The sequence below is a fragment of the Ranitomeya imitator genome, chromosome 2 (genome assembly GCF_032444005.1).
Source record: "Ranitomeya imitator isolate aRanImi1 chromosome 2, aRanImi1.pri, whole genome shotgun sequence".
Lineage (NCBI taxonomy): Eukaryota > Metazoa > Chordata > Amphibia > Anura > Dendrobatidae > Ranitomeya > Ranitomeya imitator.
Window position 1 is genome coordinate 238,769,841 of NC_091283.1, and position 26,570 is coordinate 238,796,410.

General features: G+C 44.7%; 1 protein-coding gene across 1 annotated transcript in view; it reads right to left on the reverse strand.

Annotated features, from left to right (window-relative positions):
* Positions 1 to 6,525: 6,525 nt before the first annotated feature.
* LOC138662836 (oocyte zinc finger protein XlCOF8.4-like) overlaps positions 6,526 to 26,570 on the reverse strand; it is a 39,398-nt gene continuing 19,353 nt past the window's right edge. The window contains exon 7 of the mRNA XM_069748810.1: positions 6,526 to 7,921. Coding sequence (XP_069604911.1) covers positions 7,230 to 7,921 — 692 coding nt within the window. The 3' untranslated portion in view covers positions 6,526 to 7,229. The remainder of the gene's footprint in view (positions 7,922 to 26,570) is intronic.

Sequence of the window (26,570 nt, forward strand, 5' to 3'; positions counted from 1 at the left end):
CGGTGCTCATAGCAAGTGATCAAGTCTGCTACATACAGGCGATTAGATCATCGCCTATCAGGTGCCAGAGCCAACTGGGTTATGACAGCTTCTAATCTCCCATGGAAACTATTGAAGCATCCCTGTGGAGACATGGGGAGGGGGTGTTGGCAGGTGCCCCGATCCGCTAGCCTAGCCGAAACTGCATGGACCAGGGATCACCCGCGACATGCCCGCTATCCTTTTAATATGGGCAAAATGCTACTCAGACAACACAGGGTGAAGGTAAAACAGTGCAGCAATGATTTATTGAACCACAAAACAGGCAGATAACACATGGAACTGTCCCAGCACAGTACCCAAGATGGGACACATTACAGAGTCTCACCCTTCTGCTGACTCGCTGGGATAATAGCAGCTGTGACCAGATTTTCCAGGGTCGCTACCCTACCTGTGGCACGCATACAGAGAAGGCAACGACTAGCGTAGGAAGATGACAGTCCATACAAGGCATGCTGATCCGAGGATCGCAACCTGGCTTCATCTTCCAGGGTCAGTTACTCCACCTGTGGCACGCACACAGAGAAAAGGTAACAACAAGTACAATTCTAGTTGATCTGAGGATCAGAACCTGGCTTCTCCAAACGTATCCATGGTTCAGTGATGGTCAATGGAGCAGATCTGGACTCTTCCAACAGAGGCTGAAAACCTCTAAATTGTTTTCTATAGAATGATAAATCTATGTCTCTCGTAATGGAGCCATGATGTAAAATGGCTGCTGTCCTGTCTCTGGTCCTTTTGAGATGTATGGATGTCTTGGCAGAATCTCTCTGGCTGTTTCTCTCTGTCTCTTTATACAGAGGCATGTAACCTATTTTTAGACTTAAGAAGTGTCCCTCATTCAGTATTTACATAAAGGGTAAGAATGGAGATGAGATCAAGCAGAATTACTTGATTTATACTATTTGCATAGTTTTTCCCTCTCTGCTTTAGAAGTCAACAAACTGGCTCAATAACACAATGCATAATTAACATATCAGCAAACATCACTAGTGATCAAGGATAAGCCACAATAAAAGTCAATATTACCGGCCTACACAAACAAAAGTCTGTTTTCTTGACCAACCAGAAATCAACACTTAAATTTGAGAGCCAACATATAGATAACATTCTATTATTCTTCGTTTGCTAAAAATAGTCGTCTGGTTAATTAACCCCTTAGTGACGGAGCCAATTTTTTTAAATCTGACCATTGTCACTATATGTGGTAATAACTCTGGAACGCTTCAACAAATCCCAGTGATTTTGAGAATGTTTTTTCGTGACACATTATACTTTATGATAATGATAAATGTAGGTCAATATGTTTTGTGTTTATTTATAAAAAATATCAGAAATTTGAGAAAAATTTAAAAAAATTAACAATTTTCAAACTTTGAATGATTATCCCTTTAATCCAGATAGTCATACCATAGAAAAACATTAATAAATAATATTTCCCACATATCTGCTTTACATCAGCACCATTTGTAAAATGTTATTTTATTTTGTTAGCATTTTAGGAGGTTTAAAAATGTAGCAGCAATTTTTCTTTTTTTCATAGAAATTTACAAAATTTATTTTTTTAGGGACCTATCCATGTTTGAAGTGCCTTTAGGGGTCCCATATATTGGGAAACCCCCAAAAGTGATACCATTTTAAAAACAGAACCCCCTGACATATTGAAAACTGCTGTCAGGTAGTTTATTAACCCTTCAGGTGCTTTGCAGGAATTAATGCAAAGTGGTATGACAGAAATGAAAATGTGTATTTTTACCACCTAAATATCTCTAACTTCTGAACAGATTACTACAGCCGGCAGACTCTAAGGCCGCTATTTGGTCATGAATTGCCAGGGCAAATATTAGGACCACAAAATTATGATCTCATGGTGCCAATTGGGATAAAGGGGAAGCCCCCACACTCTGTTAACCATTTATAATGATGTAGTCACTATTGACATCAGCATCTAAGGGGTTAAACAGAGTTGGACAGTGCAAACACTGATCGTGGCTGTTGCAGGAAGTTGTCAGCTATAGTGTACAGCCAACAGCTGCTGGATTGTCACCTGTATGGGGAGACTATTCTCTCATATCTCAGGTCAGTTAAAAGACGTATTGGCGGTCATTAAGGGGTTAAGATACAATGATGTTTGTCTTCACAATGTCAAAAGTAAAAAAAAGGTTTTAAAATATGAAAAAAATAAAAAAAATATAACTTCAAATTACCCCCTTTCGCCCCATTCAAAATAAACCAATAAAAAAATCAAATATACACATATTTGGTATCGCCGTGTTCAGAATCGCTTAAACTATGAATATAAAAAAAAGAATTAACACGATTGCTAAACGGTATAACGAGAAAAAGTCAAAACACCGGAATTACATTTTTTTCGTCTCCATAACATTGCATTAAAATGCAATAAAGGGCGATCATAAATGGTATTAATTAAAAATGTCAGCTCGGCACAAAAAATAACCCGAGATCATGAAAAATAGATATGGGACAGGTATCAGAAAATGGCGCAATTCTTTTATACTTTACCTAAGGCCGGCGTCACACTCAGCGTATGAAAATACAGTCCGTATATTGCAGCCGTAATACGCTGAGAAGTCCCCAAAATAGTGGACCGTAGCTCTTTCGTAGGCAGGGTGTGTCAGCGTATTTTGCGCATGGCATCCTCCGTATGTAATCCGTATGGCATTCGTACTGCGTGTTTTTCTCGCAGGCTTGAAAACCGACATACAAGGATATACAAGGGATCCATGTGTTAAAAAAATATATACTGTATATATATACTGTATATATATATATATATATATATATATATATACATATATATATATATATATATATATATATATATATATATACCAGTAGACACATATATGTATATATATTAATATTTCATACAGCGCGAGATAGCTTTAAAGCCCGTAATTCAATTGCCGGCTTTTGCTATCTCCTTCCTAAAACCCGACATGATATGAGACATGGCGCCCTCTGCTGGTTGTCCTCATATGAACTCGAGCCTGGGAGCTTTCTAGGAAAGTTCCCACGCTCGAGGAACAACCAGCAGAGGGCGCCTCACCGCAAATGAAGGTAAATATAGGTCATTGACCTACTTTACCTTCATTCCCCGGGGTTTTGCAGCCACGAGCACCGCTGCATTAGCAGAGCTCCTGGCTGTAAAATATTTTAACCCCTTCAGATGGATTTACATCGTGGGACGTTACAGATCTTCGGAAGGTATGTATATTGTTGGTTTATTATTTTTTATTTGTTACAGAGCGAGGGTCTTCAGAAGGATTGAGCGTAGAATAAAATATTACATCAACCTTTGTTTTTATTTCATTAAAATACTTTTAAATAATGTGTTTGTTTGTTTTTTAACCCTTTACTACTATTGGATTAATAATGGATAGGTGTCATAATTGACGCCTCTCCATTATTAATTTGGCTTAATGTCACCTTACAATAGCAAGGTGGCATTAACCCTTCATTACCCCATATCCCACCGCTACACGGGAATGGGAAGAGGGTGGCCAAGTGCCAGAATAGGCACATCTTCCAGAAAAATTGAAGCAAAAAATGTGGTCAATTCTGTATTTAATATCCAATATCCTGGTATATATGGTCCCCTCACCCCATACTGATACACATGGCCCGCTCATCCCTACCCTGGTATGCATGGATCCCTCATCCCTATACTAGTATGCATGGATCCCATCTTTATCCTGGTATGCAGGACCCCCATTTCGTCCTGGTATGCAGGGCCCCCATCTTGTCTTAGTATGCAGGGCCCCATCCCTATTCTGGTATGCATGGCCCCATCAGAAAACATAAAAAAATAAAAACATTACACTTACCTACCAAGCGCTCCCTGGTAGGTAAGTGTAATGTTTTTATTTTTTTTATAAATAACTGCTTTATGCTTGTAAGCAGCACATGGCAGGGACGTCACAAGCAGAGCACAGCTGCAGGAGTACTCGCCAGGACTGTGCACAGAGAGTGGTTAGTATTCATTGCTCTTCAGTAGAGTGCAGTGTCAGCCACCGGCTTCCTGCTGCTGCCGGTGGTCAAGTGTGCTGCTACTTAAGAGAAATGAATATTCATTGGATTCATTCATCAGGAGACTATTCAATATTGAACTATATTCAAGCGGGACTAGACAAAGAAAACCCTAAAATCATGTATCATATGCAACAGTCAGAAAACCAGCCACATATTGGAAAATCCCAGACCTCAAACTATATACTTTGTAAGTTTATACACCACTCCAGTGTCAGGAATAGATAGTATGTGACAATACAGTATATACCACTCAGGGAACACTTAACTTTCAGAGATAATCTCCATATTCATTCTAAATAATGGCACAGATCTTCCAGACATTATGATTGCACATATCCCTAGTCTTTATAACGATATTGCACTCATTCCTTGACAGACCGCAGCATGGCCATTAGTTAGAAGCTGCTATTGATCTTTGCAGCAGGTAAGTTTTCCCTGAGTGGTACATATTGGGCCGTCTGAAAATGGAGTTTAGTCTAGGACAATTTGTCTGCACTACTAATTAACAGCTGTTACAATACCAAACTAGGGCAGTCCCCATAGGAGAAAAACACAAGAATTATACTGTATTGTCACATACTATCTATTCCTGACACTGGAGTGGCTTATAAACTTACGAAGTATATAGTTTGAGGTCTGGGATCTGCCAATATGTAGCTGGTTTTCTGACTGTTTCGGATAACATGATACATGATTTTAGTTTTTTTTGTCTAGTCTCGCTTGAGTATAGGTCAATATTAAATAGTCTCCTGATGAGTCGCCTTTGGTGAGGACGATGAAACACGTAGAAATGAGAGGCTTGGAGAGTGAGAGTGTATACATCACCTCACCCTATATACAGGTCCTTCTCAAAAAATTAGCATATAGTGTTAAATTTCATTATTTACCATAATGTAATGATTACAATTAAACTTTCATATATTATAGATTCATTATCCACCAACTGAAATTTGTCAGGTCTTTTATTGTTTTAATACTGATGATTTTGGCATACAACTCCTGATAACCCAAAAAACCTGTCTCAATAAATTAGCATATTTCACCCATCCAATCAAATAAAAGTGTTTTTTAATAACAAACAAAAAAACCAACAAATAATAATGTTCAGTTATGCACTCAATACTTGGTCGGGAATCCTTTGGCAGAAATTACTGCTTCAATGCGGCGTGGCATGGGGGCAATCAGCCTGTGACACTGCTGAGATGTTATGGAGGCCCAGGATGCTTCAATAGCGGCCTTAAGCTCATCCAGAGTGTTGGGTCTTGCGTCTCTCAACTTTCTCTTCACAATATCCCACAGATTCTCTATGGGGTTCAGGTCAGGAGAGTTGGCAGGCCAATTGAGCACAGTAATACCATGGTCAGTAAACCATTTACCAGTGGTTTTGGCACTGTGAGCAGGTGCCAGGTCGTGCTGAAAAATGAAATCTTCATCTCCATAAAGCATTTCAGCCGATGGAAGCATGAAGTGCTCCAAAATCTCCTGATAGCTAGCTGCATTGACCCTGCCCTTGATGAAACACAGTGGACCAACACCAGCAGCTGACATGGCACCCCACACCATCACTGACTGTGGGTACTTGACACTGGACTTCAGGCATTTTGGCATTTCCTTCTCCCCAGTCTTCCTCCAGACTCTGGCACCTTGATTTCCGAATGACATGCAAAATTTGCTTTCATCAGAAAAAAGTACTTGGGACCACTTAGCAACAGTCCAGTGCTGCTTCTCTGTAGCCCAGGTCAGGCGCCTCTGCCGCTGTTTATGGTTCAAAAGTGGCTTTACCTGGGGAATGCGGCACCTGTAGCCCATTTCCTGCACACGCCTGTGCACGGTGGCTCTGGATGTTTCCACACCAGACTCAGTCCACTGCTTCCTCAGGTTCCCCAAGGTCTGGAATCGGTCCTTCTCCACAATCTTCCTCAGGGTCCGGTCTCCTCTTCTCGTTGTACAGCGTTTTCTGCCACATTGTTTCCTTCCAACAGACTTACCATTGAGGTGCCTAGATACAGCACTCTGGGAACAGCCTATTTGTTGGGAAATTTCTTTCTGGGTCTTACCCTCTTGCTTGAGGGTGTCAATGATGGCCTTCTTGACATCTGTCAGGTCGCTAGTCTTACCCATGATGGGGGTTTTGAGTAATGATCCAGGCAGGGAGTTTATAAAAGCCTCAGGTATCTTTTGCATGTGTTTAGAGTTAATTAGTTGATTCAGAAGATTAGGGTAATAGGTCGTTTAGAGAACCTTTTCTTGATATGCTAATTTATTGAGACAGGTTTTTTGGGTTATCAGGAGTTGTATGCCAAAATCATCAGTATTAAAACAATAAAAGACCTGACAAATTTCAGTTGGTGGATAATGAATCTATAATATATGAAAGTTTAATTGTAATCATTACATTATGGTAAATAATGAAATATAACACTATATGCTAATTTTTTGAGAAGGACCTGTACTGAACTGTGGGGTACATGTTTTTTCTATTAGTCACCTCCTGACTAATCTTCAGGGGGTGAATTATGGGTATAGTTTTACATTTGGAATTAATAAAGTTTAGTTTTATCCTTTTGTCAGCAAACATGAGGAATGACAAGAGACAACCTATTTAAGAAGATTCAATTTTGGTTAAAACTATTCCAATATTATGAACATAAAAACGGCTTCTCCCCTATGTGACGTCTCTGATGTTTATTAACAGTTGATTTCCAAGTAAAATATTTCCCACATTAAGAAAATGAAAAAGGCTTCTCCTCTGTGTGACTGCTCTGATGTCTAACAAGAAGTGCTTTCCATTTATAACATTTCCCACATTCGGAACAGGAAAAAGGCTTCTCCCCTCTATGAGTTCTCTGGTGACTAACAAGATTCCCTTTCTGGTTAAAACTTTTCCCACAATCTGAACAGGAAAAAGACTTCTCCCTTGTGTGAGTTCTCTGGTGACTAACAAGATGCCCTTTCTGGTTAAAACATTTCCCACATTCTGAACAGGAAAAAGGCTTCTCTCCTGTGTGAGTTCTCTGGTGACTAACAAGATGCCCTTTCTTGTTAAAACATTTCCCACATTCTGAACAGGAAAAAGGCTTCTCCCCTGTATGAGTTCTCTGATGGTGAACAAGACTTATATTCCATTTAAAACATTTCTAACATTCTGAACATGAATATGGCTTCTCTGCTGTGTGAATTCTCTCATGTGTAACAAGATTTGAATTCTGAGTAAAACATTTCCCACATTCTGAACATGAAAAGGGCTTCTCTCCTGTGTGAGTTCTTTGGTGCTTAACAAGATTAACTTTCAAGTTAAAACATTTCCCACATTCTGAACATGTAAAAGGCTTCTCTCCTGTGTGAGTTCTTTGGTGTTCATCAAGATTCCCTTTGTGGGTAAAACATTTCCCACATTCTGAACACGAAAAAGGCTTCTCTCCTGTGTGAGTTATTTGGTGACTAACAAGATGCCCTTTCCGATTAAAACATTTTCCACATTCTGAACATGAAAAAGGCTTCTCCCCTGTGTGAGTACTATGGTGAGTAACCAAAGCTGATTTCTTATTAAAACATTTCCCACATTCAGAACATGAAAACGACTTATTTGCTTTAGGAGCAGTTTGTTTTTTAATTCCTCTTTTGTGACTTTGATTTTCCTTAGTAATCACTAATGAATCAGAAGATGGGACCTGTTTCATAGGATCAGATGATAGCTCTTTGCTGTGAATGGATGATATATCTGGACTAATTGCATTCACTTCAGTTGTGTCTTGTAGGATCTCAAGATCATCAGATTTAAAAATTGAAGATGTCAGCTGTCCCTCTGATCTCCTGGTACAGTCATCTGCTAAGATAAAAAAACATTTTTTTTAATAAAATATCCTTGAATTTTATATTTTTGAACATTTCTACTTAAACTGTCCATAAAAATGGCAAACTAAGTAAAATACTTTAATTATTTACCAAGACAATGACAGTTCACAGTCTAATAGAAAACCTTGTTGGATGAACCAGTAGTGCATGGTGTTCAACTGTTTGTTCATTCTGCCTCCCAGATATCGAATAAAAAGAAACTAATCAATGTTACGTAGGCAAAAATAATACCAATTTTCATCTCACAAAAAACCAAGTCCCCACTCAGGTCCATCAGCTGTCAATGGAAAAACAATACTACTAGTGGCTCAAAGGCTGTTGAAAAGCAAGAGGGTTTCTATAAACCAATCCAGCAAAATCCATTCATTTCTGAGTCTTGCAGTGTGCTCAAACAACATTTAGCTATATGCACACGTTGCGGATTTGGCTGTGAAATTTTCTGTGCATATTCTGCATTTATTGGCAGAAAACACAAGTCAGAATCTGCACTATTTTGTGTGGGGTTTTTTGCAGATTTCCTGTGAATTTCATGCGTTTTTTTACCTTTGCAGATTTCTCTTATGGAATGGGTGCAGAATCGCTGCAGATCCGCAAAAAGAATTGACATGGTCCTTTTTTTAATCTGCTGTGTTTTCCGTGCAGATTTTTCCGCACCATTAGCACAGCATTTTTTTTTCATTGATTTACATTGTACTGTAAGTCACTTGCGGATCTGCAGTGTTTCTGCATGGAAAAAATGCTGTGGATCCGCAGGAAATCCGCAATGTGTGCACATTCCCTTAGGATCCCTGTATTTAGCAATATTATATAGTGAGAAGAATCCACTTAATTTGCGGTGTGTGTCTCCCAAAGCACAATCTGGGCATTATGTGCTGGGCAATAAAATGGCAAATGTGTAATTTTCACTCTCCAACATCCACTGCGTGTTAATTTCCAGAAAGTGGCTGTGTAATCAAAATATTCACTCCTGCTGCACACGAGGTCAAAATTGTTGGTACCCCTCGTTTACTGACAGAAAAACCCACAGAAATAACTTGAATCTGACAAAAGTAATAATAAATTTAAAAAAAAATCGATGAAAATGAACAAATAAAAGTCAGACATTGCTTTTCAACCATGCTTCCACAGAATTACAAAAAAAAAAAACTTATGGAATGGGCCTGGACAGAAATGATGGTAGATAAATGTTGTCGCTAGCAGGGCTTTGTGCAGCGCCGACGTTTGTCTACGGATGGCGATTTTGTGCTTATCGGGACCCCCATGTACCTTATAACGAGGGGATTCCGGCGCACTACGCTTCCTGTGACCCCCGAATTCATCGAGACCTGGTTCAGGTCCTGATGACGTCAGCGTCACACCAGCCAATGAGACAAATCACTAGGAAAGTTTGTTATAGCAAAGAACTTTCCCGGGCGATCTGCCTCATTAAAAACGGTTTCTCCTCAGATCTCCTGTCAGTGAGAGATTAGAGGAGAAACAGTGTTAGAAGTGCTGCTGGCAAGAGCTGTGTCAGTCAGCGATATTGCTATAAAGAAAAAAAAACATATAAGGCAGGTTAGGGTTAGTGCTATAGTTAAGGATGGTGTTGGGGCTAAAGTTACTGTTAGGCTAAAGTTAGAGTTAAAGTACCGTCACACTAAGCGACGCTGCAGCGATACCGACAACGATGTCGATCGCTGCAGCATCGCTGTTTGGTCGCTGGAGAGCTGTCACACAGACAGCTCTCCATTGACCAACGATCCCGAGGTCCCCGGTAACCAGGGTAAACAGGGCCGCGCTTAGTAACCCGATGTTTACTATGGTTACCAGCATAAACGTTAAAAAAACAAACACTACATACTTACCTTCAGCTGTCTGTCCTCCAGCGCTCTGCTTTCCTCTGCACTGTCAGCGCCGGTCAGCCGGAAAGCAGAGCGGTGACGTCACCGCTGTGCTTTCCGGCTGGCCGGCACTGACACAGGATGCAGGAGGAGTGCAGAGAAGCAGAGCGCCAGGGACAGACAGCTGAAGGTAAGTATGTAGTGTTTGTTTTTTAACGTTTACGCTGGTAACCAGGGTAAACATCGGGTTACTAAGCGCGGCCCTGCGCTTAGTAACCCGATGTTTACCCTGGTTACCAGTGAAGACATCGCTGGATCGGCGTCACACACGCCGATCCAGCGATATCAGCAGGAAGTCCAGCGACGAAATAAAGTTCTGGACTTTCCTCAGCGACCAACGATCTCCCAGCAGGGGCCTGATCGTTGGTCGCTGTCACACATAACGATTTCCTTAACGATATCGTTGCTACGTCACAAAAAGTTATGTGTGATGGTACCTTTAGGGTTATTTCTAAAGCTATGGTTAAGCTAAAGAATTAGCTTAATTAGCTTAATTTCTCATTTGTCTCCCCAATCATTTAGTCACATCAGAGTTTTCTATTTCCGAGGGAAAAAAACAACGAATTAAATGGCTCCAGTATTATAGTATAGAGGAGGCTTATGCACTTTTATGTTCTGACAGTGAAGAAAGTGCAGTATCAGGAGGTGATGTGGATTTCGAGGGCTTTAGTAGCAGCGACAGTGATAGCTCAGAAATGAGCAGTGATTCTGGTCCATCCTCACACACAAGGACCAGTACAACAAGAAGGACAAATAGCGCTTCTGGAGAAATGTCTTCAACTCAGGGAACAATGCCCAGTACTAGCGCTGTCCCTAGTGCTCGTGAATTGGTGCACACCGATGTCCACACCGATGTCCAAGGGGCTTTGCCTCTTGATGCAGCATTTCCCAGATGAAAGGCTTCGGATTCGGCTACTTCATTTATCCCTAATTTTATTGCCATACCTGATGTAAATATGGAGGTTAGAAATTTTGGACCAGTTAATTTTTTTTAGTTTGTTTCTGATAGATAGCGTGCTAGAGTATATTATCCTACAAACAAATGTATATGCATCCCAATTCATCAGCAAGAATCCACGATACAATTATGCTAGGTCAAATTTATGGACACCAACTGATGACCAAGAAATGAAAAAAATTTTAGGACTTACATTAGTTATGGTGCATGTTACAAAAAAAAAAAAAAAAGATCATTCGGTCCTATCTTCCCCTGACGAAGCCTTCCTCCCCACGCTCACCCTGCCCCTAGCGCATTACCCCCCTACGTGGGTTTCTTTCACAGCGCCTTTTGTGTTCTGTCTGCCCGTACCTGGGACCTGGATACACACCTCTGCCTTGTGGTAGCTATTTTGCGGTACATGGATATTGCCGTATATGTGCTCCTATTGTTATCACGCTGTTTAGCATTTCTACCACTATTGTGTCTGGGCCCAGGTGTCTAGGCACCTCCTCGCTTTCATACGCTCCATTGGTACACATGGGCTTATCCTTGTCCCATAGTTGGCAATATTTATTTTTACCTTGTGGGGGTGTTAGCTGTACTTTTTGTGCCATCTTGGTTCAGTTATATATATGTTGTGCCCGGCAGGACATTGATTAGGGTGCTGTGTTTTTCATTGCTATTTAGCTTTTGTATATATTGGCGCTTTCATTTGCTTGTACTGTATTGCTTTGGCGGGTGGATGTGGGGATGTCGGTATGATACCGTTTTAATTGTTTTTATTGGTGTGTCAATAAAAGTTTGCCTTTTTATCTATTGTTATTTCGTGGTGTGCAATTATATGAAGTGGTTCCTTTTTTCTTTATTCCATTCGGTCCTATTGGTCCAACCGCCCTGTTCAAGCCACCCCAATGTATTTTGCCGTTCTTCCTAGGACGCGTTATGAAATGCTCATGAGAATTTGGCATTTTAACGACAAGTCAATCCCTGCCCAGAAATACCCCAGAAAATGCAGACAAGTCAAAATCAGTCCCATCATCGAAGACTTGACAGAAAAGTTCTTAAAGCTTTACACCCCAACAGAAAACATTTCCATTGATGAGTCCCCTGTAAAATTCAAAGGAAGACTGCACCTCAAGCAATTTATTCCTTCTAAGAGGGCAAGGTTCGGAATAAAGCTCTATAAAATGAGCGAGAGTTCAACTGGATACACATCAGCTTTTCTCATTTATGAGGGGAAAGATAGCCAACTAAACCCACCAGGATGCCCAACTTATCTGGGGACATCGGGAAACAACGTTTGTGAGCTGATAACTCCATTTTTACAAAAAGGCTACAATCTGTATGTTGACAAATACTACACCAGCATACCCCTATTTAAAAGTCTGGTTGAACATAACATAGGGGCTTATGGGACAATTTGCAAAAACTGTCAGGGGTTTCCACAATCATTGGTCAACAAAAAGTGCCGAAAGGGGCAGTCAGGGGCTTCACGCAATGGAGAGCTGCTTGCCCTAAAGTATACGGATAAAAAATATATTTTTATCCTGAGCTCGATCCACACAGATGCCACAAGGGCCACTGCAGACCAACAGGGATCCACTACTCCAAAACCTGTGTCTGTCATTGACTACAACAAATATATGGAGGGTGTGGACCTTGCAGATCAGGTTCTATAGCCATAACAGGTATCAAGAAAATCATATACTTGGTATAAAAAGTTAGTCATTTATTGGTTTCAGGTGGCCACATATAATTCTTTTGTAAAAAGCCGGAAATGCAGATACTTTCTTTGTTTATCAGGAAAAGGTAATTGAAAATAGGGATTTTGAGTACTCACCTTAAAATCCTTTTCTCCGAGCAAATCAGTGGTGGACACAGGACCATGGATGTTATGCTGCTGCCACTAGGAGGACACTAAGTTAACACAAAGAATAACTTGTCCCCTGGAGTATACACCCTCCTGCTGGCTCTAAGTGAACCAGTTCGGTAACAAAGCAAGAGCTTAACAATTAACAAGAATGAACTATGTCAAAACCAAGACAACACAGAAAAAAACTAGAGCCAATAGGCTAACAGTGTTGGTGCTGTGTCCCCCAATGATTGGCTCAGAGAAAAGGATTTTATGGTGAGTACACAAAAATCCCTATTTCTCCTACGCCTCATTGGGGACACAGGACCATGGGACGTCCTAAAGCAGTCCCTGGGAGGGAAAACAATCCATTGCAATTGCTCCTTGTACCACTGCAATTGTTCCTTGTACCCACAAGTTACAGATGCGGCACTGCCGCCTGCAAAATTCTTCTGCCGACTGACGCATCTGCCGAGGCTTGAGAATGGACATGGTAATGTTTCATAAACGTATGCATTCTGGACCAAGTCGCAGCTCTGCAGACTTGTGCTGCCGACGCTTGGTGCCAGATGGCCCAAGATGCACCCACTGACTGAGTAGAATGAGCCTTAATCCCTGCTGGGACAGAGTGACCTCTAACTCGGTAGGACTCCAGGATAGCTGAACGAATCCACTTGGCTATCATAGCTTTGGAAGTGCCTTTCCTTGGCCCTTCCGGGAGCACAAACAGGGCATCTGACCTGCGGAATGATGCCGTCCTCGAGACGTATCTCCTAAGAGCTCTCACCAAGTCCAGTGTGTGGAGAGCCTTCTCGGTGCAATGTACTGGTGCCGGGCAAAGTGAAGGCAAGACAATTTCCTCATTGAGGTGGAAAGATGGGACAACCTTCGGTAGAAAAGACGGGGATGTCTCAAAACCACCTTATCCTGATGAAAAATGAGGAAAGGAACTTGGCAAGACAAGGCCGCCAGTTCAGAAACTCGTCGGATGGACATGACCGCAACCAGAAAGGCAACTTTCCATGACAGAAGAGACAGGGAAACGTCCTGCAGAGGTTCAAAAGAAGCCTCCTGCAAGACTCCGAGAACGAAATTAAGGTACCATGGTTCCAACGGCCTCTTATAGGGCGGCACCACATGGGAGACTGCCTGAATGAACATCTTCAGCTGTAATCTGTTGGCAATTTTACGTTGGAACAGGACTGACAAGGCTGAAATCTGCCCTTTGAGAGAACTAAGGGCGAGACCTAAGTCCAAACCTGACTGAAGGAGTTCGAGGATGGAAGGAACGGAAAATTCAAGAGGAGAGCGTCCACGGGCCTGGCACCATGAGAAGGTCTTCCAAACGCGATGATATATACGCATAGATGTAGGCTTTCTAGCACTGATCATGGTAGAAATGACTTTCTGAGACAAGCCTGCCTGTGTCAGCACCCAGGACTCAATGGCCATGCCGTCAAACACAGGGCCTCGGAGTTCTGGTGGTAAATGGGGCCCTGGGACAACAGGTCTGTGTGACTCGGTAATCGCCAGGGGGCATCGGCGACTAGTTGAACTAGTTCGGCGTACCAGGCCCTGCGCGGCCAATCTGGCGCAATGAGGATTACTGGTATCCCCTCCGCTCTGATCTTCTTGATGACTCTCTGCAGCAAGGGAAGCGGGGGAAATATGTATGGAAGCTGGAACTGATGCCACGAGTGAACGAGTGCATCTACCCCGATGGCTGCCGGATCGTGGGACCGAGCTATGAAATGGTGAACCTTGGAATTTAGCCGTGATGCCATTAGATCCACGTCCAGAGTTCCCCAATGACAGCAGATCTGGTGGAAGATCTCTGGATGGAGAGACCACTCTTCGGAGTCAAGACCTTGGCGGCTGAGGAAATCTGCCTCCCAATTTTCCACTCCTGGGATGTGAACCGCTGATATCATTGAGCAGTGTTTTCCTTGGCCCAACGAAGGATGTGGCCTACCTTGGTCATGCTGCGTGTTCCCCCCTGCCGGTTGATGTATGCCACTGCCGTGGCATTGTCAGACTGAATCCTGATGGGACGACCCGTCAGGAAGGGATGAAATTGAAGGAGAGCAAACCTGATTGCCCGTATTTCCAGGATGTTGATGGTCAGGCGAGCTTCCTGAAGAGACCAGCGGCCCTGAGCAGTGTGATGGAACACTACTCCTCAGCCCAGAAGACTGGCATCTGTTGTCACAACTAGCCAATGTACTGGGAGAAAGGACTTCACTTGATTCAGGGAGGACTTAAAAATCCACCACCTGAGAGACTGTCTGATTCGCTGGGGAAGAAGGAAACAACGATCAATAGATAACGGGTTGCTGTCCCACACAGCCAGGAGAGCATGTTGTAAGGGGCGGAGGTGTAGTTGAGCGAATGGGACCACCTCCATAGATGCTACCTGCCGAGAACTCTCATACTGAAACATAGAGAGTGAGTATGAGGTTGGGAGAGCTGAGCTTCCCACTGTAAGACTGAGATTTTTTCTGGGGAAGAAGAACCAACCCCTGGGACGAATCCAGCATCATTCCTAAAAAGGAAATTCGCTGAGCCGGTACTGGGGAAGTTTTTTTGAAGTTTATCTTCCAACCCAGGCGAGAAAGAGTATCTATTGTGATGGTCACGGCCTCTTTGCAGGTGCGGAAAGAGGGGACTTTGATGAGGATATCTTATAGATACGGTAACACCACCACACCTCGGGTGTGGAGGATGGCCACGGCAGCCGCCATGACTTTGGTGAATACCCTGGTAGCGGTGGGGAGGCCGAAGGGCAGAGCAGCAAACTGGAAGTGATCTTCCTGAACTGCGAAGCGAAGAAACCTTTGGTGAGAAGGTAAAATAGAAATGTGGAGGTACGCATCCTGGATGTCTATGGATGCTAGGAACTCGCCTTTTTCCATGGAGGCGATGACAGAACGAAGCGATTCCATCAAGAACCGTCGCACCCTGACAAATTTGTTCAGCAGTTTTAGGTCCAGTACGGGCCGTACTGTACCGTCCTTCTTTGGAACAATGAACAGGTTTGAATAAAAACCTTGAAACCTTTCGCTTTGAGGAACCAGGATAATAACCCCATCTTCTTTTAGAGAGCTTATGGCCTGGAAGAACTCTGATGCCTTTGCCCTGGGAGGAGAAGATGAGAAAAAGCGATTTGGTGGAAGAGAGAGAAATTCTATCTTGTATCCGGAGGACACTAGGTTGCGAACCCGTTCGTCGTGAATGACCGAGAGCCACGCGTCGCTGAAGGAAAGCAGGCAGCCGCCTACTTTGAGGGTGTCCTCCGGATACCGCAGGGAGTCATTGTGCGGGAGACCTGCCTGGTCTGGACCCTGACTGCCTAGGCCTGCCTCTCCAAGAGGGCGAAGGATTGTAAGAGGTTTGAGGGCATCTATCCCTATGTTAATTTACTCTTCCCTCCAGTGGCGTCGGAAGTTGGTCGAGCTTTTCACCAAAAAGGCGACCGCCCTGATATGGAAGAGAAGTCAATGACTTTTTGGAAGTTGAATCTGCACGCCAGTCCCTGAGCCATAAGGATCTCCGGAAGGTGATGGCGTTTGCTGCTTGAGAAGCACAGTTAGCAGCGTCCAGGGATGCGGCAACTACAAAATCTCCTGCTATGGCTATCTGAGTAGCAGGTCTGCTATCTCGGGGGGGAGATCGGTATCCAGCACCACTGCGGACAAGACCTCAGCCCAGTGGGTCATAGCCTTAGCCACCCATGTAGCAGCAAAAGATGGGAAGAGTGCGGCTGCTGAGGCTTCAAAGGTTGAAAGCGCCATATTGTCAATCTGACGATCAGTTGGATTTTTAATAGAGGCGCCCTCCGAAGAGGATAAAATAGATTTAGTAGCCAGGCGTGATACCGGAAGATCTACCGGGGGAGATTGAGACCAATCTTTTCTTAGATCCTGGGCAAAGGGATATTTTGATTCCAGGGTCTTCTGCCCTGTGAATAATTTATCGGGACGGATCCTGTGAGATTCAACAATTTCCTTAAATTCAGGATGAGTAGCGAATACCTTGTGAGCTCGCTTGGTCCTCTTAAAGGACACGGCATGCTCCATTTTAGATAAAGGTTCCTCCTTAAGTTTCAAAGCCTTATTCACTGACTCAATCAGAGAGTCGAGAGTCTCCTGATCGTGATGAAATTCCTGATCTAGGGACGTGTCAGAATTGTCCTCTGAAACAGGTGCTCTGCTAGCCCCAATGGAAGGGGAATGATGCTCTCAGAACCCGAATCCCGGTGATGGTCTGGGGATATGGCATGAGTCCTTTTTCTGGAAGGGCGAGAGTCCCTTGGCAAGGTACGACCCCTAGAGTATGAAGGGTTTTGAGGATCGGAAGCGTCGTCCGTAAGAGTGCCCTGGTTAGAGGAGGCGTCTCGGAATGATTCTAACGCTTTTGCCAGGGATGCCATAGACCGGGTAAGGGAGGTAGCCCACTCAGGGGGACCAGGCTCACTAGGTTCGGTATCAGTAACGAGTGGTTCCTGAATAGTCGCCGGTTCACAAGCTGTGCACAATGCGGTATTGTGACCCCGGGGTAATGAGACCTTACAAGAGGTACATGCAGCAAAAAATACAGTGTGGGTTTTCCAAGACTTTTTGTGAGGCCTTGATTGAGACATGGTAACCTTGAGGAGAGCGCTTACTAGCAGGGGAAAGGTTAAGCCATGTATCTGCAGCTTACCCAGGTACCGTGTCTTGAGTCCCCAGTGGAGGTCCGCAATGTATGGTCCTGAAGGCTGTATATCGGTTGTGACCATGGATCCAGAGATTAGGAGGGCTGGAGCAGCGCTGCAGGATCAGCGCTGTGTGTACCAAGGTGGCCGCCGAGATCTGTGAGAGCGCTTCTCATGGAACAAGAAGCGCTGGAAAAGATGGGCGGCGGTAATTGCTGGTCAGCATGGCCAAGGACTCCAGCCTGTATGAGGAGAAAAGCCGGGAACTAAATTTGAAAAACTTGTGGTTGTGGCCTGGCGACCGCTATTAGTGCCATCCTGAGGAGAGCTCCTTGAACAAAAATGCGTGCTGTGGACCACCCACGGACCCGGGCTTTCTGATAGAGGTGCGGATCTTCCATACCCTGGGGACCAGGACCCCCCCAGCACCTCAGCCCCTGCAGTGTACTCATGGTAGATGTGGTGGGCCGGTGCTCAATCCACCGTCGCCATAGTCAGGGAGGGGGTGGAGAGCTTCTGATGCCTTGTGTCATCCACAATGTCAGTGGTGATGCAGAGGGGGGCTGCACGGACGCTATACACATTTATGTCCGGCTATGCACCTGGCTCCAGGAGAGGTAGATGGAGGGCTACTCCATGTGGTCGCCTGGTATGGACTGGGGAGATCGCAACGCGAAGGAACCGTAAGGTGAGCTCAGGGCTGGCATCCAACGTTGCAGGAAAGGATACGGGAGGAACGCTCCACGTACTTGCCGGTTGATGGTTCGGGGGAGATTGGAACCTAGAAAGGGTCTTTCGCCCCAATTCGCTCTGTTAAGGAGAAAATAGAATAAAAAATAAAAATTTAAATAAAAACGGTGGGGTCTGAAACAGACCCAAGTGCCTCCTACAGACACTAAGCAAGAACTGGTTCACTTAGAGCCATGTTGTGAATTCTGTGGTCGAGCTCCCTCCTGTGGTCACAAGTGGTACTTCGGCTGATTCTGTCTATGGGCTTCCGTTGGTGGATGTGAGTGGTACTGCGGCTTCTAAGCTTCCTTCCTCAGGTGATGAGGTTAAGTCGTTAGTTGCTGCTCTATTTAACTCCACCTAGTGCTTTGATCCTGGCCTCCAGTCAATGTTCTAGTATTGGTCTTGCTTCCTCCTGGATCGTTCCTGTGGCCAGTCTATCCTGCATAAGCTAAGTTTTGCTTGTGTTGTTTTTGTTTGCTATTTTTTCTGTCCAGCTTGCTATATTGGTTTTTCTTGCTTGCTGGAAGCTCTGGGACGCAGAGGGAGCACCTCCGTACCGTTAGTCGGTGCGGAGGGTCTTTTTGCCCCCTCTGCGTGGTTGTTTGTAGGGTTTTGTGTTGACCGCAAAGCTATCTTTCCTATCCTCGGTCTGTTCAGTAAGTCGGGCCTCACTTTGCTAAAATTTATTTCATCTCTGTGTTTGTATTTTCATCTTAACTCACAGTCATTATATGTGGGGGGCTGCCTTTTCCTTTGGGGAATTTCTCTGAGGCAAGGTAGGCTTATTTTTCTATCTTCAGGGCTAGCTAGTTCCAAAGGCTGTGCCAAGTTGCATAGGGAGCGTTAGGCACAATCCACGGCTACCTCTAGTGTGGTATGATAGGATTAGGGATTGCGGTCAGCAGAGTTCCCACGTCTCAGAGCTCGCTCTATGTTAGTAACTATCAGGTCACTTTGTGTGCTCTTAACCACTAGGTCCATTGTAGATCTGAATTACCTATTCATAACAGTACTGGAGGCCCAAAGTACTAATGCTTCTCAATAGAGGGAAAAAAGAAGTTCTGAGACCATTTTTTTTTTTCTTTGCACTGTGTTTTGCCTTTTTTTTTCCCTAGACATTTGGGTGGTTCAGGACACAGGTGTAGTGATGGACATTAAAGGTCTGTCTTCATGTGTGGATCATCTCACTGAAAGAGTACAAAATATTCAAGACTTTGTGGCTCAGAATTCTATGTTAGAACCAAGAATTCCTATTCCTGATTTGTTTTCTGGAGATAGAGCTAAATTTCTGAGTTTCAAAAATAATTGCAAACTGTTCCGGCTTTGAAACCTCGCTCCTCTGGTGACCCAGTTCAACAAGTTAAGATCATTATTTCGTTATTACGTGGCGACCCTCAAGACTGGGCATTTTCCCTTGCGCCAGGAGATCCTGCATTATGTAATATTGATGCGTTTTTTCTGGCGCTCGGATTACTGTACGATGAACCTAATTCAGTGGATCAGGCAGAGAAAAATTTGCTGGCTCTGTGTCAGGGTCAGGATGAGATAGAGATTTATTGTCAGAAGTTTAGAAAGTGGTCCGTGCTCACTCAATGGAATGAATGTGCGCTGGCAGCTATTTTCAGAAAGGGTCTCTCTGAAGCCCTGAAGGATGTCATGGTGGGATTTCCTATGCCTGCTGGTCTGAATGAGTCTATGTCTTTGGCCATTCAGATCGGTCGACGCTTGCGTGAGTGTAAATCTGTGCACCATTTGGCGGTATTATCTGAGCATAAACCTGAGCCTATGCAGTGCGATAGGACTTTGACCAGAGCTGAAAGGCAAGAAAACAGACGTCAGAATGGGCTGTGTTTCTACTGTGCTGATTCCACTCATGCTATCTCCGATTGTCCTAAGCGCACTAAGCGGTTCGCTAAGTCTGCCACCATTGGTACGGTACAGTCGAAATTTCTTTTGTCCGTTACTTTGATCTGCTCTTTGTCTTCCTATTCTGTCATGGCATTTGTGGATTCAGGCGCTGCCCTGAATTTGATGGACTTGGAGTTTGCTAGGCGCTGTGGGTTTGTCTTGGATCCCTTGCAGTGTCTTATTCCATTGAGAGGAATTGATGCTACGCCTTTGGCCAAGAATAAGCCTCAGTATTGGACCCAGCTGACCATGTGCATGGCTCCTGCGCACCAGGAGGATATTCGCTTTCTGGTGTTGCATAATCTGCATGATGTGGTCGTGTTGGGGTTGCCATGGCTACAAGTCCATAACCCAGTATTGGATTGGAAATCAATGTCTGTGTCCAGCTGGGGTTGTCAGGGGGTACATGGTGATGTTCCATTTCGGTCTATCTCATCATCCACCCCTTCTGAGGTCCCAGAGTTCTTGTCTGATTACCGGGATGTATTCGATGAGCCCAAGTCCAATGCCCTACTTCCGCATAGGGATTGTGATTGTGCTATCGATTTGATTCCTGGTAGTAAGTTTCCTAAGGGTCGACTGTTTAATTTATCTGTACCGGAGCACGCCGCTATGCGGAGTTACGTAAAAGAATCCTTGGAGAAGGGTCATATTCGCCCGTCATCATCGCCATTGGGAGCAGGGTTCTTTTTTGTGGCCAAGAAGGATGGTTCGCTGAGACCTTGTATTGATTACCGCCTTCTAAATAAAATCACGGTCAAATTTCAGTACCCCTTGCCGCTGCTATCTGATTTGTTTGCTCGGATTAAGGGGGCTAGTTGGTTCACCAAGATAGATCTTCGTGGTGCATATAATCTTGTGCGTATTAAACGGGGCGATGAATGGAAAACTGCATTTAATACGCCCGAGGGCCATTTTGAGTACCTGGTTATGCCATTCGGACTTGCCAATGTTCCATCAGTATTTCAGTCCTTTATGCATGACATCTTCCAAGAGTACCTGGATAAATTCCTGATTGTATACTTGGATGATATTTTGGTCTTCTCGGATGATTGGGAGTCTCATGTGAAGCAGGTCAGAATGGTGTTCCAGGTCCTGCGTGCTAATTCTTTGTTTGTGAAGGGATCAAAGTGTCTCTTTGGTGTTCAGAAGGTTTCATTTTTGGGGTTCATTTTTTCCCCTTCTACTATCGAGATGGACCCTGTTAAGGTCCAGGCCATTTATGATTGGACTCAGCCGACATCTCTGAAGAGTCTGCAAAAGTTCCTGGGCTTTGCTAATTTTTATCGTCGCTTCATCTGTAATTTTTCTAGTATTGCTAAACCATTGACCGATTTGACCAAGAAGGGTGCTGATGTGGTCAATTGGTCTTCTGCTGCTGTGGAAGCTTTTCAAGAGTTAAAGCGTCGTTTTTCTTCTGCCCCTGTATTGTGTCAACCAGATGTTTCGCTTCCGTTCCAGGTCGAGGTTGATGCTTCTGAAATTGGAGCGGGGGCTGTTTTGTCGCAAAGAGGTTCTGATTACTCGGTGATGAAGCCATGCGCCTTCTTTTCCAGGAAGTTTTCGCCTGCTGAGCGAAATTATGATGTTGGCAGTCGAGAGTTGCTGGCCATGAAGTGGGCATTCGAGGAGTGGCGTCATTGGCTTGAAGGAGCTAAGCATCGCGTGGTGGTCTTGACTGATCACAAGAACTTGACTTATCTCGAGCCTGCCAAACGTTTGAATCCTACACAGGCTCGTTGGTCGCTGTTTTTCTCCCGTTTTGACTTTGTGGTTTCGTACCTTCTGGGCTCTAAAAATGTGAAGGCGGATGCCCTGTCTAGGAGTTTTGTGCCCGACTCTCCGGGTTTGTCTGAGCCGGCGGGTATTCTCAAAGAGGGAGTAATTGTGTCTGCCATATCCCCTGATTTGCGGCGGGTGCTGCAAAAATTTCAGGCTAATAAACCTGATCGTTGCCCAGCGGAGAAACTGTTTGTCCCTGACAGGTGGACGAATAAAGTTATCTCTGAGGTTCATTGTTCGGTGTTGGCTGGTCATCCTGGAATCTTTGGTACCAGAGATTTAGTGGCTAGATTCTTTTGGTGGCCGTCTCTGTCGCGGGATGTGCGTACTTTTGTGCAGTCCTGTGGGATTTGTGCTCGGGCTAAGCCCTGCTGTTCTCGTGCCAGTGGGTTGCTTTTGCCCTTGCCGGTCCCGAAGAGGCCTTGGACACATATCTCTATGGATTTTATTTCAGATCTCCCCGTCTCTCAAAAAATGTCGGTCATTTGGGTGGTTTGTGATCGCTTCTCTAAGATGGTCCATTTGGTACCCTTGTCTAAATTGCCTTCCTCCTCTGATTTGGTGCCATTGTTCTTCCAACATGTGGTTCGTTTACATGGCATTCCAGAGAACATCGTTTCTGACAGAGGTTCCCAGTTTGTTTCGAGGTTTTGGCGAGCCTTTTGTGCCAGGATGGGCATTGATGTGTCTTTTTCCTCGGCTTTTCATCCTCAGACAAATGGCCAGACTGAACGAACCAATCAGACCTTGGAAACATATCTGAGATGCTTTGTTTCTGCTGATCAGGATGATTGGGTGTCCTTTTTGCCGTTGGCTGAGTTCGCCCTTAATAATCGGGCCAGCTCGGCTACCTTGGTTTTGCCGTTTTTCTGCAATTCTGGGTTCCATCCTCGTTTCTCTTCAGGGCAGGTTGAGTCTTCGGACTGTCCTGGTGTGGATACTGTGGTGGACAGGTTGCAGCAGATTTGGACTCATGTAGTGGACAATTTGACCTTGTCCCAGGAGAAGGCTCAACGTTTCGCTAATTCAGACGCTGTGTGGGTCCCCGACTTCGTGTTGGGGATTTGGTTTGGTTGTCATCTCGTTATATTCCTATGAAGGTTTCCTCTCCTAAGTTTAAGCCTCGTTTCATTGGTCCGTATAGGATTTCTGAGGTTCTTAATCCTGTGTCTTTTCGTTTGACCCTTCCAGATTCTTTTTCCATCCATAACGTATTCCATAGGTCATTGTTGCGGAGATACGTGGCACCTATGGTTCCATCTGTTGATCCTCCTGCCCCGGTTTTGGTGGAGGGGGAGTTGGAGTATATAGTGGAGAAGATTTTGGATTCTCGTGTTTCGAGACGGAAACTCCAGTATCTGGTTAAGTGGAAGGGTTATGGTCAGGAAGATAATTCCTGGGTTTTTGCCTCTGATGTCCATGCTGCCGATCTTGTTCGTGCCTTTCATATGGCTCATCCTGGTCGGCCTGGGGGCTCTGGTGAGGGTTCGGTGACCCCTCCTCAAGGGGGGGGTACTGTTGTGAATTCTGTGGTCGAGCTCCCTCCTGTGGTCACAAGTGGTAATTCCGCTGATTCTGTCTATGGGCTTCCGTTGGTGGATGTGAGTGGTACTGCGGCTTCTAAGTTTCCTTCCTCAGGTGATGAGGTTAAGTCGTTAGTTGCTGCTCTATTTAACTCCACCTAGTGCTTTGATCCTGGCCTCCAGTCAATGTTCTAGTATTGGTCTTGCTTCCTCCTGGATCGTTCCTGTGGCCAGTCTATCCTGCATAAGCTAAGTTTTGCTTGTGTTGTTTTTGTTTGCTATTTTTTCTGTCCAGCTTGCTATATTGGTTTTTCTTGCTTGCTGGAAGCTCTGGGACGCAGAGGGAGCACCTCCGTACCGTTAGTCGGTGCGGAGGGTCTTTTTGCCCCCTCTGCGTGGTTGTTTGTAGGGTTTTGTGTTGACCGCAAAGCTATCTTTCCTATCCTCGGTCTGTTCAGTAAGTCGGGCCTCACTTTGCTAAAATCTATTTCATCTCTGTGTTTGTATTTTCATCTTAACTCACAGTCATTATATGTGGGGGGCTGCCTTTTCCTTTGGGGAATTTCCTCTCCAACCACACTAGAGGCAGCCGTGGATTGCGCCTAACGCTCCCTATGCAACTCGGCACAGCCTGAGAAACTAGCTAGCCTGAAGATAGAAAAATAAGCCTACCTTGCCTCAGAGAAATACCCCAAAGGAAAAGGCAGCCCCCACATATAATGACTGTGAGTTAAGATGAAAAGACAAACGCAGAGATGAAATAGATTTAGCAAAGTTAGGCCCGACTTTCTGAACAGAGCGAGGATAGGAAAGGTAACTTTGCGGTCAACACAAAACCCTACAAAAACCACGCAAAGGGGGCAAAAAGACCCTCCGTACCGAACTAACGGCACGGAGGTACACCCTCTGCGTCCCAGAGCTTCCAGCAAGCAGGAAAAAACAAATAGACAAGCTGGACAGAAAAAACAGAAAACAAAATAGCAAAGCGGAACTTAGCTATGCAGAGCAGCAGGCCACAGGAACGATCCAGGAGGAAACAGGTCCAATACTAGAACATTGACTGGAGGCCAGGATCAAAGCACTAGGTGGAGTTAAATAGAGCAGCACCTAACGACTTCACCACATCACTTGATGAAGGAAACTCAGAAGCCGCAGTACCACTTTCCTCCACCAACGGAAGCTCACAGAGAGAATCAGCTGAAGTACCACTTGTGACCACAGGAGGGAGCTCGACCACAGAATTCACAACAGTACCCCCCCTTGAGGAGGGGTCACCGAACAAGATCGGGAGCATGGACATCAGAGGCAAAGACCCAGGAATTATCTTCCTGAGCATAACCCTTCCACTTAACCAGATACTGGAGTTTCCGTCTTGAAACACGAGAATCCAAAATCTTCTCCACTATATACTCCAACTCCCCCTCCACCAAAACCGGGGCAGGAGGATCAACAGATGGAACCATAGGTGCCACGTATCTGACCTATGGAATACGTTATGTATGGAAAAAGAATCTGGAAGGGTCAGACGAAAAGACACAGGATTAAGAACCTCAGAAATCCTATACGGACCAATGAAATGAGGTTTAAACTTAGGAGAGGAAACCTTCATAGGAATATGACGAGAAGATAATAACCAAACCAAATCCCCAACACGAAGTCGGGGACCCACACGGCGTCTGCGATTAGCGAAACGTTGAGCCTTCTCCTGGGACAAGGTCAAATTGTCCACTACATGAGTCCAAATCTGCTGTAACCTATCCACCACAGCATCTACACCAGGACAGTCCGAAGACTCAACCTGTCCTGAAGAGAAACGAGGATGGAACCCAGAGTTGCAGAAAAACGGCGAAACCAAGGTAGCCGAGCTGGCCCGATTATTAAAGGGAAGGTGCCGCAATTTTGTTTTTGTATTAAAAATGATTGTTTATATAAACAATTATTTTTAATACAAAATCATTTTTTTTAACTTTAATATATTTTTTATTATTAATTATTTTTGCAGCCACTGGGCGCCGCCATTTTGCTTTGCAGCAGTGTAAGAGTCCCAGCAGGACACTTACGCTCTGCTGCCCTGGACATAGGAGGCTGCAGTCGGCGTCCGACCCATTAGCTACAATTATAAGCTGCTCTCTGCTCTGATGTGGCCACGCCCCCTGGGCTGTCTCCACATCACAGCAGAGGCAGGAGATCGGCGCCATCTTGCCTCAGCCCACAGTGGAGTGTACATGTGAGCTCAACTGTGACTGAGAGCTGCTCCCTTCACACTGTCAGCGGCCGTTCCCTGTCCTCTGCTGCCTGGTGTGTGACTGTAATCCCTAGAGAGGGTGAAGGAATGCTGCCGTCTGATGTCCTCTTATCTGGAGCTGCAGAGAGGTAACAGAGGGGGATGGGGGAGGCTCTTTGTGCTGCTCCGACCTCACTGCAGCTCCTCATAGGACATCAGACCGTGCATCTATCACTATACTGTGCTGAGCCAAGTATCTAATCCTCTCCTGTGTGATAGTGTCTGCTGGCCCGTGTATCTAATCCTCTCATGTGATACTATGCTGAGCTGTGCATCTAATCCTCTCTTGTGGGATACTATGCTGAGCCATGCATCTAATCCTCTCCTGTGTGATACTCTGCTGAGCCATGCATCTAATCCTCTCCTGTATGATACTATGCTGAGCCATGCATCTAATCCTCTCCTGTGTGATATTATGCTGAGCCGTGTATCTAATCCTGTCCTGTGTGATACTGTCTGCTGAGCCGTGTATCTAATCCTCTCCTGTGTGATACTGTCTGCTGAGCCGTGTATCTAATCCTATACTGTGTGATACTATGCTGAGCCATGCATCTAATCCTCTCCTGTGATATTATGCTGATCCGTGTATCTAATCCTGTCCTGTGTGATACTGTCTGCTGAGCCGTGTATCTAATCCTATACTGTGTGATACTATGCTGAGCCATGCATCTAATCCTCTCCTGTGTGATATTATGCTGAGCCGTGTATCTAATCCTATACTGTGTGATACTGTCTGCTGAGCCGTGTATCTAATCCTATACTGTGATACTATGCTGAGCCATGCATCTAATCCTCTCCTGTGTGATATTATGCTGAGCCGTGTATCTAATCCTATACTGTGTGATACTGTCTGCTGAGCCATGTATCTAATCCTATACTGTGTGATACTATGCTGAGCCATGTATCTAATCCTATACTGTGTGATAGTATGCTGAGCCATGCATCTAATCCTCTCCTGTGTGATATTATGCTGAGCCGTGTATCTAATCCTGTCCTGTGTGATACTGTCTGCTGAGCCGTGTATCTAAT